At 44.1% G+C, this 20,219-nt stretch overlaps 1 protein-coding gene across 1 annotated transcript in view; it reads right to left on the reverse strand.

Annotated features, from left to right (window-relative positions):
* LOC311240674 (MBT domain-containing protein 1-like) overlaps nucleotides 1-20,219 on the reverse strand; it is a gene marked incomplete at its 3' end in the record, with an annotated part of 71,785 nt that overhangs the window by 17,802 nt on the left and 33,764 nt on the right. Inside the window, exons 8-15 of the mRNA XM_084329247.1 lie at nucleotides 19,986-20,074; nucleotides 18,926-19,024; nucleotides 14,247-14,382; nucleotides 11,422-11,477; nucleotides 10,842-10,946; nucleotides 9,171-9,318; nucleotides 4,868-4,950; nucleotides 3,673-3,910 (exon numbers count right to left, since the gene is read on the reverse strand). Of these exons, the coding sequence (XP_084185373.1) occupies nucleotides 3,673-3,910; nucleotides 4,868-4,950; nucleotides 9,171-9,318; nucleotides 10,842-10,946; nucleotides 11,422-11,477; nucleotides 14,247-14,382; nucleotides 18,926-19,024; nucleotides 19,986-20,074 (954 nt within the window). The remainder of the gene's footprint in view (nucleotides 1-3,672; nucleotides 3,911-4,867; nucleotides 4,951-9,170; nucleotides 9,319-10,841; nucleotides 10,947-11,421; nucleotides 11,478-14,246; nucleotides 14,383-18,925; nucleotides 19,025-19,985; nucleotides 20,075-20,219) is intronic.

A 20,219-nucleotide genomic window follows, 5' to 3' on the forward strand; every position in this document is an offset into this window, starting at 1 on the left:
AATGTAGCCGATCCCTCGGCCGCCGAGGCTGTCAGCCTTGTGATCACCTGTTTTCTTTGTGCCCAGGGTATCTCAGGCGGGGAAAACATGGCCGCCAGTCGGGGGCCTTGCCGCAGCCTCTGGCGAGGCCGTGCTCTCACCTCTGGCTGCGTGGTGTGGGCCGGTGTGGGGCCCAGGTCAAATACCGCCTGCGCCCCTGCGGACAGACCAAAAAGTCCCTCTGCGGAGAGGGGAGCCCTGAGGAGGGGAAGTCTTCTCTCCTCCTCAAGGGGAGACTGTTCCAACCAAAGATGTCTGTGAACAAGCGTTGACAGCATCCTAGCCCTCCCTGCGGTTATAGCTTGCGGCTGGGTCAAAAGCTGTATAACCTCAAAAACACGTGCAATGTTTTTGACGTCGGCTGGCCCTAAGGCCCCACCACCCGACACCATTTTGGACAGAAAAGCAGCCAAATGAGCAATGTTATTGGTTGCTGCTAAATTCCGTCCTGCGGCGGTATAAGCTTCATTAGCCCACTCAGCCACCTGCCGGGCCGACTCGCCCTCTGGCGTCGGCTTCCGGGTGGGATACCGTTCAACCATGCCAGGGCAAAGGACTGTTTAAAACCAGGAAACGGCTGTTCGAAACCAGGAAACAGCTGTTTGAAACCAGGAAACAGCTGTTTGAAACCAGGAAACGGCTGTTGAAATCAGGAAAAGGCTGTTGAAACCAGGAAACGGCTGTTTTAAACCAGGAAACGGCTGTTTGAAACCAGGAAAAGGCTGTTGAAATCAGGAAAAGGCTGTTGAAACCAGGAAACCAGGAAACGGCTGTTGAAACCAGGAAACGGCTGTTTGAAACCAGGAAAGGGCTGTTGAAACCAGGAAACGGCTGTTTGAAACCAGGAAACGGCTGTTTGAAACCAGGAAAGGGCTGTTGAAACCAGGAAACGGCTGTTGAAATCAGGAAAAGGCTGTTGAAACCAGGAAACCAGGAAACGGCTGTTGAAACCAGGAAACGGCTGTTTGAAACCAGGAAACGGCTGTTTGAAACCAGGAAACGGCTGTTTGAAACCAGGAAAAGGCTGTTGAAATCAGGAAACGGCTGTTTGAAACCAGGAAACGGCTGTTTGAAACCAGGAAACGGCTGTTTGAAACCAGGAAAACACATACAGTCTTTGGTGCTGTTGGACGGCCCGTGATGAACCTGAGAGAATAGGGAGGCAAGGTACTTGGATATTGGGTTTGGTCATGGATATAGAAGTGATGAACCTGAGAGAATAGGGAAGCAAGGAACTTGGATAGAGGGTTTGGTCATGGATATAGAATGAATGAATGAATGAATGAATGACCTTTATTTATATAGCACCCTTCACAGCACGAATGCACAGGGTGCTTTACACTACAGCTTAATATAAAAACACAATAAAAACAAAATCAGAAATAAATGACAACAACAACAAACAGCAGTTAAAAACAGTGAAACCAGATAGAAAAAGTAGAATAAAAGAATTTGGATAAAATCATGAGTCACTAATTAAAACAAAACTATAGAACAGTGAGGACAAGAAAAAGTGCCTATGCATGACCAAAAGCCTGTCTGAACAAATGTGTTTTTAATTGTTTTTTAAAAGAGTTCTCAGAGGGGGCAATTCGCAGGTCCAGGGGGAGAGCGTTCCAGAGCCTTGGTGCTGTCACCTGGAAGGCTCGATCACCCCTTGTTTTAAGCCTGGACCTGGGGACCACCAGGAGGTGCTGATCGGCAGATCTGAGTGAGCGGGTGTTGGTGTAGGGATGGATGAGTTCAGTGATGTAGATGGGGGCCTGACCGTGAAGTGCTCTGAAAGTGAAAGTGAGGACTTTGAAGTGAATTCTATAGTGTACCGGGAGCCAGTGCAGGGATACCAGAATGGGAGTGATGTGGCATGATTTTTTTGACCTTGTGAGTAGCCTGGCTGCAGCATTTTGGACCATTTGTAGTTTATCTGTGGATGATTTGGTGAGACAGGTGAAAAGTGAGTTGCAGTAGTCAAGCCTAGAAGTGATGAACCTGAGAGAATAGGGAAGCAAGGAACTTGGATAGAGGGTTTGGTCATGGATACCGAAGTGATGAACCTGAGAGAATAGGGAAGCAAGGGACTTGGATAGAGGGTTTGGTCATGGATACAGAAGTGATGAACCTGAGAGAATAGGGAAGCGGAGCAGATAGCGAGATAATTTCCCAGAAATAATCCATATTCTGATGAAGGTCTGTATGGACCGAAACATACATTTTCAATAGTCTTTCTCATCTAAATTGTCTTTATCGCAAGAGCAGTATTTTTAAGGTATTAACACTTTTAGATTTGTATAAAAGCATTACCTACTGGTACCCATTGGCAGTTGCCTCTATGGTTCTACATTGGTGGTGGAGGAGGCAATTTCCTCTCTATGTTGTAAAGCACTTTGAGTCTCTAGAAAAGCGCTTTATTGACCGTTTCTAACTTCTACCAAAAACCTTTCTGAATGGGCCCCAGTTTATTTCCCACAACATGTACAAACTGCTGACAGGAAGTGACCTGGGGGCAACATGGTTGCCCTAGCAACGGGAGTCTTCTGAAAAGGTCTATACGTGCAATGATTCATTCATTCAGGTTTGCCCTGAGTGGGAGATTCGAAGGGTCAAAGTGGGTATCAAACAGGAGGGAAGACTGTCAGGTTTTAAACTGTGGATACCAGACAGAGAAGGTAAAGACGACTTTGAACTGTTTTTTTTATCTACTTTTTCTCCTCCTATTTTTCTGTATTTTTCTCCCATCCCAATTTAGTCGTTATGCCAGTTCGCCCCTCCCCTTCCTGGTCGTTACACGCATTTGCCCCCTACTTGCCGGTCTAGGGAGCCCTGAAGTTTATCAGATGCTTCCTCCGATACATAGGAGACAGCCAGCAGCCTCTTTTCACCTGACAGCGCGGACTCTCATTGGTGAAGTGTAACGCGTGGGAGGATCACACTACCTTCACCAGTTCCTTCCCTTGCTGTGCAGGCGCCCTGACCGACCTGTAGGAGTCGCTGTTTACAACGACCAGGATACCACCCACCGGCTTCCCACCCGCTGACACTGCCAATTGTGTCAGTATGACGACCGGCCAAGCCGGAGGCACCGCTGACAGCCAGATTCGATACCAGTGTCTCTGCGGTGGTAGACAGACGCTTAGTCCGCTGCGCTACCCGGCCGCCCACGACTTTGAACTGTTGAACAGTAATCCAGAACAATTTTATTGCACTGTAAAAGAAAACTGTGATTTTATATGTCAGCACTTTATGTGGTAATTTCATGTATATTCTATTCTACAACTTATTGCACTGCACTATTGCACTATTTTACTCTGTTTATTCTATCTTACTCTTTCTATTGTTGTCTATTTTTTAAACTGAATCAAACCATAAACAAGGTGGCCTGTTGAGATGTTAGATCCTAATGTGAAAAACTGTGATTTTATATGTCTGCACGCACTTTATGTGCTCATTTTATGCCTGTCTTTTTTTCAGTTGTGAAGCACTTTGAGCTGCAGTTTCTGTGTGAAAGGTGCTATACAAATAAAGTTGTATTATTATTCATGTGTGAGTGTGTGTGTGTGTGTGTGTGTGTGTGTGTGTGTGTGTGTGTGTGTGTGTGTGTGTGTGTGTGTGTGTGTGTGTGTGTGTGACGTGTACCTGCAGACACAGCAGGGGGCTGTAGCTGGTAGCCCGTCACCTGACACCAGCCGACGGGGTAAAGATCTGGCGACTCACAGTCCACCCACTGGTCATACTCGTCCTCCCAGCCGTCGAAGTGTATCCGTAGCAACCGGTGGACGATGCGGGTAACCGTGCCGACGCAGATCAGACGAGGCTCCATCAGGTCCACCGCCTCCAGCTTCATCCCTGGTCTGAACCCGTGGTTAGGGACTTCCTGTACGGAGAAAGATACACACACACACACACACACATGTACATACGTGCAAGCAATTGCATGCACACACACAGAAACACACACATGTTCAAATACACACTCATACATGCACATACGCATGCACACATACAAACACACACACACACAATACTTTATTCATATCATCGTATACATACATAGGATTCAGATATGAACTGGTTTGATGTTTTTTTTTTATATTTTTTTGTATCTACTTCATCCCATTTTTTCTATTTTTCTCCCGTCCCAAATTTCGTATTGTCCAATTCTACCCTCCCCTGTCTCGAACGTTGTTCCACAAGCCAGCTGCAATGTGGACGAAGCCTTGCATCACGTGTCCCCTCCGGTACTCGAGGAGGCAGCCGTCGCATCATTTCACCTGCACAGCGCGATCTCTCAGCGGCGAGGAGTAACGCGTGGGAGGGACACGCCACCCTCGTTGCTTCCTGATTCTACTGCGCAGGCGCACCAACCGACCTGTAGGAGTCGCTGTCCACAACGTCCGATCCCCACCCACCAGCTTCCCACCCCCTAATACTGCCAATTGTATTAGTATGAACGACCAGCCAAGCTGGTAGCCATGCCGAGAGCTGGGCTCGAACCCAGCATCTCCTGTGTTAGTGGCGAGCGCCTTGCCCACTGCGCCACCTAGCCGCCCTTAAAAGTTTGATGTTTTTTTTAATGTTTTGTTTTAAGGTCATCTATGGCTACAGAGGTCCAATCTCCTCATTACAGCAGAGATTAAAATAAAGCAGCTGCTTGGCCACCAATCATACATCTAACTACAAGTCTATAGACATGACCAAGGCTACCAGATATTAGCACCATTAGCACAGAGAGAGAAGGAGGGGGAGAGAGAGTGAGAGAAGACAGACAGAGAGGAGAGAGAGGAGGGGGAGAGAGAGAAAGAGAGAGGAAGATGATGACTGTGTGTTTTACCTTATTAAAGAGGGTAACAGGAGCAGCTACAGAGCCAGTCTCTCTCAGATAGTCGAACCATCTGAAGGGCAGGTTGGTGTAGCCTACAGTATGAAGAACACACATCAACACCACTACACATGTCTGTGCTGGATTACCTTAGTGACTAACTATGTTACCATAGTGACTTAGAGCGTTACCATAGTGACCTACAGCATTACAATAGTGACCTACAGCCAGGCCCGGATTAACGACCAGGCCGCTGGGGCCGCGGCCCGTGGGCCTCGAGCTACGAGGGGCCTCCAATTTTTTTTTTTTTTTTTTAGATCGATGTCATACTGTGACACTGAAATTAAAAAAATATTTCATCAACAAAAATATTTAGTCAACACAAATATTTCATCAACTAAAATATACAGTACGTCACACCCCGTGCCTCTCCCTGCCGTCTGCAAGTGGCTAATCTTGAGTTTCCGACCCCCCATTAAGCTAACCATGGATAAATCCAAAAAAAGGAAAGTCTGAGGAAAATAGAGGGTTTAATTCAGCGTGGACAGATTAATTTGCTTTCACGACTAACAATGCACGCTTACCTGTAGCCTATGCTATGTGGTGCGAAATTTGCGAACAACGAAAAATTTACTTTTTATTTTATAGATTTTCCACAAATAAGGGAAGGACTCAAATAGAGCTGCATAGTTCAGGGTTTTATTTCAAAGTAGGTCTACAGATGCCAGTGTTTTTGATCCTTTTCTGTGTTTTATTTCAAAGTAGGTCTACACATGGTAGTCTTTTTTTAAAGTGGACTACTTTTTATTTTATAAATGTTCCACAAATAAGGGAAGGACTCAAATATACCTGAATAGTTCAGGGTTTTATTTCAAAGTCGGTACAGACACCAGGTTTTGTCTCCTCTTCTGTGTTTTATTTCAAAGTCGGTCTACACAGTCAGTATTTTTTCTCCTCTTCATAAGAGTTTGAGGTTTTCCTTTGTTATAATATGTAAAAACTAGGGATGTCCGATATTATCGGCCGATATCGGCATTAAAATGTGATATCGGAAAATATCGGTATCGGTTTTCAAAAAAAAAAATTAAAAAAAAATTACATTTCTATAACCTTTATTTACCCAGGCAAGCAAGTAAGAACAAATTCTGATTTTATTTATTGTCAAAAGTATGCATAATGTTGTGTTAATTCCACAACAAGAGATATGTAATGGTAATTACCTGAAATTATTCAGTTTTTGGGGGGGGGGAACCCTGGCCTGCATATATCGGTATCGGTTGATATCGGTATTGGAAATTAAGAGTTGGACAATATCGGTATATCGGTATCGGTAAAAAAGCCAATATCGAGCATCCCTAGTAAAAACAGCAATAAAAAGTCAAAACTTTTCTTTTTGTATAATAAATCGCAAATTACTTTGGGTATGCAATTGTCAGGCGTTTTATGCTAAATGTGGGGTATGCTTGGGGATATATAAAACGTTATACACTGTGTTATCTTCATTTTAAGGGTAAATAGCTTGTGCGGCTCCCTGAGCATTTTATTTTGTGGGAAAAGTGGCTCTTTTGATAGTAAAGGTTGCTGACCCCTGGCCTAGACGTATAGGGATGACAGATGGGAGGTAGGCTAGATCACAAGTGAGAGGTAGGCTAGATGACAGATGAGAGGTAGGCTAGATCAGGGGTTCCCAAACTTTTCAGGCCGCGACCCAAAAATAACGGGGTCAGAGAGCCGCGACCCCCACTATTATAGGAGGTAAAAAAAAAAAAAAATATATATATATTTTTAATTTTTTTATAAATGGAAATGTATGGTTGAAACATGCACACGTTCAAACGCACACACACTAATAAGCATTGGAGGCTTTTAACCAGGGCCGGACTGGGGAAATCATTCAGGCCAGGAAATATAGTGCAAAATATAGCCCCAGTCAGGCCACTTTTTAAGCAGGGGGTCTGGGGGTCCCCCACCAGGACATTTCTTGTTACAAAGACTTCATTTCCTGCATTCTGGTGCAGGCATTTTATTATTTGTACCCTTTAAATGCCAGTGTTTGTGATGGCATCACAAATTATTGTTAAAAAACAGGCTAGCATAAATGATTAGCAACAACACTGATTTTGATGGATTTTCAGTTTTTTGTAATGTCAGATTGAAAATAATACAATCTTTTATTCAACTTCAGCCCTGATCATAACACCACATATTCATTTTATAATTCTAACCCTTTAAATGCCAGTGTGTGTGATGGCATATATTTGCAATATATCAAATGCAAAGTAGATTTTTCTGGGGGGGATTATTACAGGCTAGCATGTGTCAATGATTAGCAACAACAGTTTTTTGTAAGGGTCCCGCCTCCACCAATCACATGCGGCTCCTTTTGTGTGTGTGTGAGCAAGAGAGAGAGAGAGAGAGAGAGAGAGAAGAGAGAGATAGTTCTCAAACTTGTGTGAGTTGCAGTGATCTCCTGGTTGTTCCCCACCTAGGTTATCTAACTATTGCGCTGCTGCAACTAGAAACACTGTCCTGGCCTGCTTCTATGTTCAGTGGCCTGACTGCAAAAAAAACAAAAACAAAAAAAAACGTTTTTTTTGTATCATCTGGCAACCGATGAGAGGTAGGCTAGATGACAGATGGGAGGTAGGTTAGATGACAGATGAGAGGTAGGCTAAATGACAGATGGGAGGTAGGCTAGATGACAGATGAGAGGCAGGCTAGATGACAGATGAGAGGCAGGCTAAATGACAGATGGGAGGTAGGCTAGATGACAGATGGGAGGTAGGCTAGATGACAGATTGGAGGTAGGCTAAATGACAGATGGGAGGTAGGCTAGATGACAGATGAGAGGTAGGCTAAATGACAGATGAGAGGTAGGTTAGATGACAGATGGGAGGTAGGCTAAATGACAGATGGGAGGTAGGCTAAATGACAGATGGGAGGTAGGCTAGATGACAGATGAGAGGTAGGCTAGATGACAGATGAGAGGCAGGCTAAATGACAGATGGGAGGTAGGCTAGATGACAGATGAGAGGTAGGCTAAATGACAGATGAGAGGTAGGCTAGATGACAGATGGGAGGTAGGCTAGATGACAGATGGGAGGTAGGCTAAATGACAGATGAGAGGTAGGTTAGATGACAGATGGGAGGTAGGCTAAATGACAGATGAGAGGTAGGTTAGATGACAGATGGGAGGTAGGTTAGATGACAGATGGGAGGTAGGCTAAATGACAGATGAGAGGTAGGCTAGATGACAGATGGGAGGTAGGCTAGATGACAGATGGGAGGTAGGCTAAATGACAGATGAGAGGTAGGCTAGATGACAGATGGGAGGTAGGTTAGATGACAGATGAGAGGTAGGCTAGATGACAGATGGGAGGTAGGCTAGATGACAGATGGGAGGTAGGTTAGATGACAGATGAGAGGTAGGCTAGATGACAGATGGGAGGTAGGTTAGATGACAGATGGGAGGTAGGTTAGATGACAGATGAGAGGTAGGTTAGATGACAGATGGGAGGTAGGCTAAATGACAGATGAGAGGTAGGTTAGATGACAGATGAGAGGTAGGTTAGATGACAGATGGGAGGTAGGTTAGATGACAGATGGGAGGTAGGCTAGATGACAGATGAGAGGTAGGTTAGATGACAGATGAGAGGCAGGCTAGATGACAGATTGGAGGTAGGCTAGATGACAGATGAGAGGTAGGTTAGATGACAGATGGGAGGTAGGCTAGATGACAGATGGGAGGTAGGTTAGATGACAGATGAGAGGCAGGCTAGATGACAGATTGGAGGTAGGCTAGATGACAGATGGGAGGTAGGCTAGATGACAGATGGGAGGTAGGCTAGATGACAGATGAGAGGTAGGTTAGATGACAGATGGGAGGTAGGCTAGATGACAGATGGGAGGTAGGCTAGATGACAGATGAGAGGTAGGTTAGATGACAGATGAGAGGTAGGCTAGATGACAGATGGGAGGTAGTGTAGATGACAGGTGAGAGGTAGGTTAGATGACAGATGGGAGGTAGGCTAGATGACAGATGAGAGGTAGGCTAGATGACAGATGAGAGGTAGGTTAGATGACAGATGAGAGGTAGGCTAGATGACAGATGAGAGGTAGGCTAGATGACAGATGGGAGGTAGGCTAGATGACAGGTGAGAGGTAGGTTAGATGACAGATGAGAGGTAGGCTAGATGACAGATGGGAGGTAGGCTAGATGACAGATGAGAGGTAGGTTAGATGACAGATGGGAGGTAGGCTAGATGACAGATGAGAGGCAGGCTAGGTCACCATAAAAACAGACACAGACAAGTACCTCTGGGAGGCGTGAGTTCAATGCTGTTGATCTCAGAGAAGCCAGCAGGGAAGATAGAGGGAGAGGTGGAGTGATAGCAGAACCAATCAGAACCGTCTGCTGCCTCTGAACCATCGATGCCAATCATCAGGTAGCCGTCCGCCAGGACCTAGAGAGAATACAGGATAGTGTAGAACTAAACCTGTTAGAACCTAGAGAGAATACAGGATAGTGTAGAACTAAACCTGTTAGAACCTAGAGAGAATACAGGATAGTGTAGAACTAAACCTGTTAGAACCTAGAGAGAATACAGGATAGTGTAGAACTAAACCTGTTAGAACCTAGAGAGAACACAGGATAGTGTAGAACTAAACCTGTTAGAACCTAGAGAGAATACAGGATAGTGTAGAACTAAACCTGTTAGAACCTAGAGAGAATACAGGATAGTGTAGAACTAAACCTGTTAGAACCTAGAGAGAACACAGGATAGTGTAGAACTAAACCTGTTAGAACCTAGAGAGAACACAGGATAGTGTAGAACTAAACCTGTTAGAACCTAGAGAGAACACAGGATAGTGTAGAACTAAACCTGTTAGAACCTAGAGAGAACACAGGATAGTGTAGAACTAAACCTGTTAGAACCTAGAGAGAATACAGGATAGTGTAGAACTAAACCTGTTAGAACCTAGAGAGAATACAGGATAGTGTAGAACTAAACCTGTTAGAACCTAGAGGGAATACAGGATAGTGTAGAACTAAACCTGTTAGAACCTAGAGAGAATACAGGATAGTGTAGAACTAAACCTGTTAGAACCTAGAGAGAATACAGGATAGTGTAGAACTAAACCTGTTAGAACCTAGAGAGAATACAGGATAGTGTAGAACTAAACCTGTTAGAACCTAGAGAGAATACAGGATAGTGTGTAGAACTAAACCTGTTAGAACCTAGAGAGAATACAGGATAGTGTAGAACTAAACCTGTTAGAACCTAGAGAGAACACAGGATAGTGTAGAACTAAACCTGTTAGAACCTAGAGAGAATACAGGATAGTGTAGAACTAAACCTGTTAGAACCTAGAGAGAACACAGGATAGTGTAGAACTAAACCTGTTAGAACCTAGAGAGAACACAGGATAGTGTAGAACTAAACCTGTTAGAACCTAGAGAGAACACAGGATAGTGTAGAACTAAACCTGTTAGAACCTAGAGAGAACACAGGATAGTGTAGAACTAAACCTGTTAGAACCTAGAGAGAACACAGGATAGTGTAGAACTAAACCTGCTAGAACCTAGAGAGAATACAGGATAGTGTAGAACTAAACCTGTTAGAACCTAGAGAGAATACAGGATAGTGTAGAACTAAACAGGATAGTAGGGCTGGGCGATTAATCTAAATAAAATGTAAATTATGATTTTGGTTTCCCATGATCATGAAAACAAGATCATCGAAATAAAACGATGATTGTGCTGCATGCCGCGTTGCTCTCATTTGGTTGTAAATACAGCGCACCCTTCCTTGACGGCGCTGCGCTCCGAGAAGAAAGTTTAATGAAATGAAGTTGTTGTCATACGATGTTCTCAAATCAAATGAGTAATTGTGTTTAATAATCGTGATTTCAATATCAATCAAAATAATCGTGATTATGATTTTTGCCATAATCACGCAGCCTTATCTCCACAGCCGTACCCTACCTTCCTGACAGTAGCCACACAGATGGCAGACAGGTTTAGAGGGTCGATGGCCTCCAGCTTCATTCCATCTTTAAACCATGACCCACTCTGGTCGACCTCTTTGACCTGGCATGACATGGAACATGTTTCATTAAAATATGAATTAACATCAAATCAAAAGATAAAACAGCTTGGTTAGTTATATTAACCTCTGAGATAATAGGACACAACTAAATTAGTTGAGACAGACAGACAGACAGACAGACAGACAGACAGACAGACAGACAGACAGACAGACAGACAGACAGACAGGCAGACAGACAGACAGACAGACAGACGGACAGGCGGACAGGCGGACAGACAGACAGACAGACAGACAGACAGACAGACAGACAGACAGACAGACAGACAGACAGACAGACAGACAGACAGACAGACAGACAGGCAGACAGGCGGACAGACAGACAGACAGACAGACAGACAGACAGACAGACAGACAGACAGACAGACAGACAGACAGACAGACAGACAGACAGACAGACAGACAGACAGACAGACAGACAGACAGACAGACAGACAGACAGACAGACAGAAACTCAACCTTGGTAAACACTTGTCCAGGTGCATCCATCTGTCCCTCCAGCTTTTTAGAAACATCTGGAAAAGGGAACATATATGAGGTATCATTCTCATTACATTAAAACATCAGATCAAAGACTAGAAAGAGAATGAGATACCATTCTCATTACATTAAAACACCACATAGGAGACTAGAAAATAGAATGTGAACAACTATCATTGGGTACTTTATATATTAAGTTGGCAAACGTTCAAACACACTAGACCTTGAAAACACTCGCAGGTGTTTTAACACAGTGCCATTGTGACTATGCGTGTTGCTCTTGGTATAATAGTGTCCCCAAGGTCCTTCAAAATAAACATCGCAAAACAAACTAGTTAGGAGCATTGTAAGGCTACCAGCCCGTACACACCTAGAGCCTGGGGTGGCAGAATCAAACAGATTCAGCTGTGTCAGGTACATAGGGCTGAGTATGGAGAAGTCCCTAGATATTTTAGTAACTATTTTAACAGAGTCAGGGACACACACACGCATTATACGAGAGGGAGCAGCACAGACATAGTGTCAGCTCAATTGAATAGTGGAATGGGAAAGAGGTCATTTTTACACACTGCGGCAGTACTGTGGAATAGCACACCTGGAGAGCTAAAAACCATATCTAATGCACACAGATGCAAGATAGGAGTAAAAAGATGGCTTAACACTTTGAATGCCCAACCCGAGTTTTCTCGGGTTTACCCCCCGCGGGTTGAATGCCCATAACGAGAATATATATATTTTTTTTTATTAGCGATCTGAATTCATATTTCATCAACCAAGTCTACCGTTGGTAAATCAGCCACCCCAGGCGCTCAGATGTGAAAAAAGCGCCCCCTATCGTCTCCCAGATGGTAATTCACCCTTTTGGATTGGACTCAATGAAAATGCATGGGGGAAAAAAACCCGGACTCCACATTTTACTTCTCACGCATGTAACCGGGGCCGATCAGCTTCATGTTGGACCCTCAGCACAGCGTGTATACGCTGTTTTACAGTATACGCGTGGGATCAATAAAATTATCGATTTTTGGAATGGTCGATCAGGAATTGGAATAATCCATTTGGATACCATCTGATCTCAGGTAAGGAATCTATTTTACCAGTATTAGGATAATCAGACCTTTTTTCACGGAGATATAAGCTTTCCCCCTATATGTGATATGGCTGTTTTGACTGCAAGTGATCAGGAAATAAGAGAATCGATTTACAGCTTGCGGCACCAGCGTGCATACGTACACATACTGTATACTATCGATAATCTAGCGTTTATTTGAAAACTATTCATAAATAGGCCAAACAATGACAACGTTCTAGAATATTACAGTACATCAGTGTTTATCATGGATTTTTTTTTTTTTTTTTGAAAACGAGGGCTTTTCAAAATGCTATAAAACGGAAATGAACCGATAAAAAAACAATCCGCTTCGAAAATGTTGACTGGAAATGGGTCATTGATAATGCGACGGGCAGATTAGACACATAATTTAATAATTTAATTTAATATAATTTAAAACATAGATTAGGCGATATTAACGTTAACATTGAAGCGGATGGTGGGCATTCAAGCACTAAATGTGCGCCCCCTGCTGGGCATTCAAAGGAGAGTAGTAATGCACCAGATAGAGTAGGGCAAAGGGTCTTTTATTGTAGAAATTTAAATAGAGTTTGTAGTCTGGCCTTTTTATAATGAGGATATAGTATATAGTAATATGGTAGGATGTTGTATCATTATTAGATAGAGTTGGTAGTTTGAGGTTTATAAATTCGTTTTGATTTTGTACATATTTTCAATCAATCAATCAATCAATCAATCAATCAATCAATTGATTGTTTAATGCTTTGTGTTTTATGTATGAGTTCTGTTCCAATGTGGTTTTGTATGTCTGCCAACAGGGACCTCGATGGAAATACGTTTTTTTAAGGACTTTAACAAGTTTAATTCCCTGACAACCTGTGAACTTTTAAATTAAGTTTTGTCTAATAAAATAAAATAAAATAGTTGAGGTAAGCTTCATATATTCTGCCAGACACTTAGACTCAGAATGGGAAACATCTAAAACAAGATAACTCAAGAGCTCCTTGTGGCTTTTTTCATGTATTGATTAATTTGATAATAGGTGTGATAGACTAATAGCTGACTAACGAGAGTGTTTGAGACAGACTAATAGACTAATGAGAGTGTTTGAGACAGACTAATAGCTGACTAACTAGAGTGTTTGAGACAGACTAATAGCTGACTAACTAGAGTGTTTGAGACAGACTAATAGCTGACTAACCAGAGTGTTTGAGACAGACTAATAGCTGACTAACCAGAGTGTTGGAGACAGACTAATAGCTGACTAACCAGAGTGTTTGAGACAGACTAATAGCTGACTAACCAGAGTGTTTGAGACAGACTAATAGCTGACTAACCAGAGTGTTTGAGACAGACTAATAGCTGACTAACCAGAGTGTTTGAGACAGACTAATAGAGAGGTGTAGTCTGACGTCACTTTGGACCGCCCGCAAGGTCCACCCGTATAGGGATTTATCATTGGGAAAATGGATTATCGGCTATTGTAACAATTCTGCCTCATGAACATTGGAAAGCTTTCCATTTTTGCACAAAATGAGTTCCCTTATATCACTAACATTATTGTTTAAGCATTTTTGGTTGAAATACAATTCTGCGATTTCTTTTTTTTTACGATTAATTGCGAATATTTGCATGTTGAGCTATAGATTGTGGATGAATACGTTTTCAAGATGGTGGACCGGCCAGGAAACAGCAATAACGTAACCACTACACCTCCCTATTGCCGACTAACCGGAGCGTTTGAAGCGATGTCCTATAGAACGGGACCAGCCTATGCTGTGGATCAGTGGACTGTACATGTGGCACCAGAAGTCATCTGTTCCATCCTCGCATTCTTCGTACACTAGCCGCAGCCGCCCTCCAATCACCTGCCAGAACACACACACACACACACACACACACACACACACACACACACACACACACACACTTGATCTTAGTCTTCGGAGTTCTTTGGAGTTGGTTCAATGACAATGAAAAGCCTGGTCTCCATTAGCTATGTTCAGCCTGGCTGAGGCTAGCCATTGGTCTGCCATGGTATGGTATGCTTGGGTTTGTGTCTCTATTAACTGTGTTCAGCCTGGCTGAGGCTAGCCATGGTCTAGCATGGTATGGTATGATTGGGTTTGAACAGATCTGGCCAGGTTGTGAAAGGTGTCTGTCTCAGCCAGGGTCCAGCCAGGTCTGGCCAGATTATAAAGACAATGGAGACGCTCACTGTGTGCCAGACAGGCCACAGCACGGCTAAACCCTGGCCAGTGGAGACAAGGCCACAGCACGGCTAAACCCTGGCTAGTGGAGACAAGGCCACAGCACGGCTAAACCCTGGCTAGTGGAGACAAGGCCACAGCACGGCTAAACCCTGGCCAGTGGAGACAAGGCCACAGCACGGCTAAACCCTGGCTAGTGGAGACAAGGCCACAGCACGGCTAAACCCTGGCCAGTGGAGACAAGGCCACAGCACGGCTAAACCCTGGCCAGTGGAGACAAGGCCACAGCACGGCTAAACCCTGGCCAGTGGAGACAAGGCCACAGCACGGCTAAACCCTGGCCAGTGGAGACAAGGCCACAGCACGGCTAAACCCTGGCTAGTGGAGACAAGGCCACAGCACGGCTAAACCCTGGCCAGTGGAGACAAGGCCACAGCACGGCTAAACCCTGGCCAGTGGAGACAAGGCCACAGCACGGCTAAACCCTGGCTAGTGGAGACAAGGCCACAGCACGGCTAAACCCTGGCCAGTGGAGACAAGGCCACAGCACGGCTAAACCCTGGCCAGTGGAGACAAGGCCACAGCACGGCTAAACCCTGGCCAGTGGAGACAAGGCCACAGCACGGCTAAACCCTGGCCAGTGGAGACAAGGCCACAGCACGGCTAAACCCTGGCCAGTGGAGACAAGGCCACCAAGGCTGTGACCAAGTACACTAGCTCCAAGTAAACTATGCTGTTCACTGAAGATTAACCCAAAGGCTTTTTTAAGAGCCATCCACTCTGTCGTGAGAGAGTTATTCCTATTATTCTCATGATCGCGCTGTTCATCAAAGTGGTTATTGAGTGCCGGGTATTTCCTTTTTTAAATTCTCTATTTAAAAATGTCCTACATTTCGTTTGTACAGATATTATCATGGTAGGGGTGTCTGTCGGCAGATGGAATTGTATATCTTACTTATTGATTAATAAATGACTAGCAACTGTAATCATAGTTTGGATGGCTAAGTTGCAAATTATATATCAGTCAAAATCCTGTGATTTTTAGGTTGTTGACGAGTAGCTAGATTGGATAGAATTCTAGCTTGTACATCACAATTATACAGTAAATGAATATATCACCTGCTCTATTATAACCTTGATCAATCATACATTATTGGTCTTTATAATGCACATGGATAATGTTTATTTTAGCATTTTCAAAGTGGAAATGCTATTCGAAAAATAATACATTCCAGGCTCATATAATTATAATGAAAAAGATGAACCACCCCATACCTATGTTAAATACATTATTACAACAACAATACACTTTTATAACATTGTTGACATCAAACGCCAGCAATCTGAAGTCTAAAATATGACTTCAGCAATACTGATCATCGCTGGTCCCCTCTCCCTCCATGTTTCGCAGGATATGCAGCCTCCTTTTCTTGACTCCTTCTGTATCACAAACAGTACTGTATTTGCAAATCTGGTATGTCATAAATGTATAGATGTAGCAGTACTGACTATCTGTATGTCATGTATGTCATATATGTCTATATGAATTGAAAATGGGGGACCCTGATGGAAACAAGACAAACGTCTTTCTCAGGTCTGCATCCCCTTAACAATTGTATGTATTGAGCCGTACTGTATTGTACCCATTCTGCAATCTGTTAAATAAAGTTTTCATTCATTCATTCACACAGCACGGCTAAACCCTGTCCAGTGGAGACAAGGCCACAGCACGGCTAAACCCTGGCCAGTGGAGACAAGGCCACAGCACGGCTAAACCCTGGCCAGTGGAGACAAGGCCACAGCACGGCTAAACCCTGGCCAGTGGAGACAAGGCCACAGCACGGCTAAACCCTGGCCAGTGGAGACAAGGCCACAGCACGGCTAAACCCTGGCCAGTGGAGACAAGGCCACAGCACGGCTAAACCCTGGCCAGTGGAAAAAAGCCATTAAAGACAGACTTTATGGAGGCCATAGAACACTTTTTAAACATTACACCATATTTTATTGATTTATTCCTACAAATTTGCACTACCTCTTCTACCTAATTTTAGCATTTACATTTTCTTAGCATTTTGTACATTTTAGTTTTGTATATTGTATATTTTGTATAGTGTTTGGTCTTTTACTCTTTTACTTTTCACTGTATGAAGCACAATCTCAGGAGGGTCATACAGAACCAAGCATTTCACTATAATGTACATGTACCTTATATGAGACAAAATAAAACAAAACTTGAACTTGAAGTTGGGGTCAAACTGTCATAATGATTAAGTTATGTAAAAGTAAAAGCAACGCGTCAAGGTTTCCAGATGAGTCGCGGGGGCGCTAACGCGTTAACGGTACAACAAGCCACAAGCGGCACTTCCTCAGTGTTTTCAATACATTTCCCATGAGTGTCTTTGCTCTGTTGCATCCGTGTGCTTTCTTGTCTTGCACCAGACCATTTGAATGAATGAATGAATGATCATTACTAGGGCTGACCCCTATTAGTCGAATATATATAAAAAATAAAAATAAAATTAAATTTTTTTTTATCATTCTTTCCAAAAGAAAAGAGGCCTAGAAGCATGGCTAACGCTAATGGCACGCATACCAGAAGCGAACTGCCTACGAAAATAGGCACAGAGGCACTGAAAGAGGATTTCACCCATCTAATGAACACACTAGACTAGACAAATATCAAGATGTATCCATCAGTGGACCAATTGCATGCTTTCTCAGAGGACAAGAAGCCTTCAGTCGACTCCTTCAGACATTAAGCACCCCCCACAGCCCAAATGGAATGATAAATAAAAAAAATAAAATAAAAAAATATTATACTTTTTCTTCCTTTTTTTTCGACCAATAGTCGACTAACGGCAAATTTTGCCCAATCATAGTCGACCATCCAAATCCTTAGTCGGGGACAGCCCTAATCATTACATTTTACACTCAAAGCGCTCCCCACTATGTAGGATGGAAATTGCCTCCTTCACCACCACTGTGTAGCACCCAACCTTGAGCTATGCAGGCTCAATGGCTGCCATACACTGGCACCCGGCACACATCACACTACACAATGGCTGAACGGCTCAGGAGACAGGGATTGATATCAGCCAATAATAATAATAATAATAATAATAATAATAATAATAATAATAATAATAATAATAATAATAATAATAATAATAATAATAATAATAATAATAATAATAATAATAATAATAATAATAATAATATAATGCAGGACCTGCTCAGAGGTCTTTAATTGGCATTGGCTATTATCCACAACACACACACACCGGAACACACACGCATGCATTGTCTGTAGGATCGCTGATGCGATTAGTCTCTGCGATTAACCCATCCCGTCGTCCTTCCCCCCAAGGGCAGCCGGGAGCAGACAGGCGTCAACGTGAGCCGCGCCAGGGGACCAATCCAAGTGCTCCTGTCCGTCTTCGTCAAGGACGCCACAGCGTTAGCGATCTGTTGTTGTGCATGTTATTCCATTGGGTTTATCTTATCGGGGGGGAAACCCTTGCGAGCACGGGGAGAACATGCAAACTCCACACAGAAAGGCCTGGGAGATACCCCACCTGGGTACCTGGCATCATGGAAACCTGGTCCCCAAGCGGGAATCGAACCCTGGACCTTCTTGCTGTGAGGCGACAGTGTTAACCACTACACCACCGTGCCGCAATTAAGAGGGAGGATGATTAGGTGGCCTTGAAGTCAGAGACTTGATTGGGAATTTGGCCAGGAACGTCGGGGGAACCCCCTACTCTTTGCGATACACTGTAGGTCGTTCTTTAACGACCAAATTCAGTCAGGACCTCGGTTTAGCGTCTCATCTGAAGGACGGCACTCGCAGCTGTACGGTGTCCCTATCACCGAAACAGGGGCATTGTTACAGACATCCGAGGCCGTAGCGGCGAAAATGAGCGGTGTGTTGAAGCACGTGCTCCAGACCTTGATTATTAATAGAAGAATTACACATCCCTTTAAGTTCCATTATCCACTGTCCATGGAGCATCTAGAATCTTGTCGAGAGACTTATTATTATTCACAAGTTGAAACTGAGCTGTACAGTATGATAGAAATAACATAATGAATTCTGTTTTAGGGTGGATTAATCCTTCAAGAGTTTTTGAAGCTTAATTGTACTGAAAAGGTTCTATATTAATAAAGGTTGACTGACTCACTTCCTTGTCGCTAACCTCACCTGTTGGACCAAGGCGACCCGCGTCCGACACAGGTGTGTTTTATCCACAACCTCCACTCTCATCAGCTTCTTAAAGGGATACTGCAAACTCTCCTGAACCTGGAGAGAGGAGAGGGGAAGAGAGAGGAGGAGAGGAGAGGAGAGGAGAGGAGAGGAGAGGGGAAGAGAGGAGAGGAGAGGGGAAGAGAGGAGAGGAGAGCGGAAGAGAGGAGAGGAGAGGAGAGAGGAAGAGAGGAGAGGAGAATAGAGGGGAAGAGAGGGGAAGAGAGGAGAGGAGAGGAGAGGAGAGGAGAGGAGAGGAGAGGGGAAGAGAGGAGAGGAGAGGAGGAGAGGAGAGGAGAGGAGAGGAGAGGAGAGGAGAGGAGAGGAGAGGAGAGGAGAGGAGAGGAGAGGAGAGGAGAGGGGAAGAGAGGAGAGGGGAAGAGAGAGGAATAGAGGAGAGGAGAGGAGAGGGGAAGAGAGGAGAGGAGAGGGGAAGAGAGGAGAGGAGAGGGGAAGAGAGGAGAGGGGAAGAGAGGAGAGGGGAAGAGAGGAGAGGGGATGAGAGGGGAATAGAGGAGAGGAGAGGGGAAGAGAGGAGAGGAGAAGAGAGAGGAATAGAGGAGAGGAGAGGAGAGGGGAAGAGAGGAGAGGAGAGGGGATGAGAGGGGAAGAGAGGAGAGGATAGGGGAAGAGAGGAGAGGGGAAGAGAGAGGAATAGAGGAGAGGAGAGGAGAGGGGAAGAGAGGAGAGGAGAGGGGGAGAGAGGAGAGGGGAAGAGAGGAGAGGGGATGAGAGGGGAAGAGAGGAGAGGAGAGGGGAAGAGAGGAGAGGAGAGGAGAAGAGAGGAGAGGGGAAGAGAGGAGAGGAGAGGAGAAGAGAATAAAAGAGAAGAGAAGAGAATAAAAGAGAAGAGAAGAGAATAAAAGAGAAGAGAAGAGAAGGAGATTTAAATTATTATTGCGGATATAATAATCTGGATATTTTAATGAGCCTTTTGCATACAATTGTGTGTGAGTGAGTGAGTGAGTGAGTGAGTGAGTGAGGGAGTGAGTGAGTGAGTGATGAGTGAGTGAGAGACCTTGGTGGCAAAGTCAGGTGGTAGTGTCTTGGAGCCAGTCAGTCTTTTGACTAGAAAGCTCTTCCAGTTCGTACACCTGTGGAGGATAGCTGGGAGAGAGAGAGAGAGAGAGAGAGAGAGAGAGAGAGAGAGACACCTGACATGTTTACGCCGTAATATTTGATGTTTTATTTTACGATGATATTTTGTATGTACTTATATCTGTTTGTAATCCATGTTTATGTTTAATATTGC

This window comes from Notolepis coatsorum (genome assembly GCF_963971535.1).
Source record: "Notolepis coatsorum genome assembly, chromosome: 14".
Taxonomy (NCBI): domain Eukaryota; kingdom Metazoa; phylum Chordata; class Actinopteri; order Aulopiformes; family Paralepididae; genus Notolepis; species Notolepis coatsorum.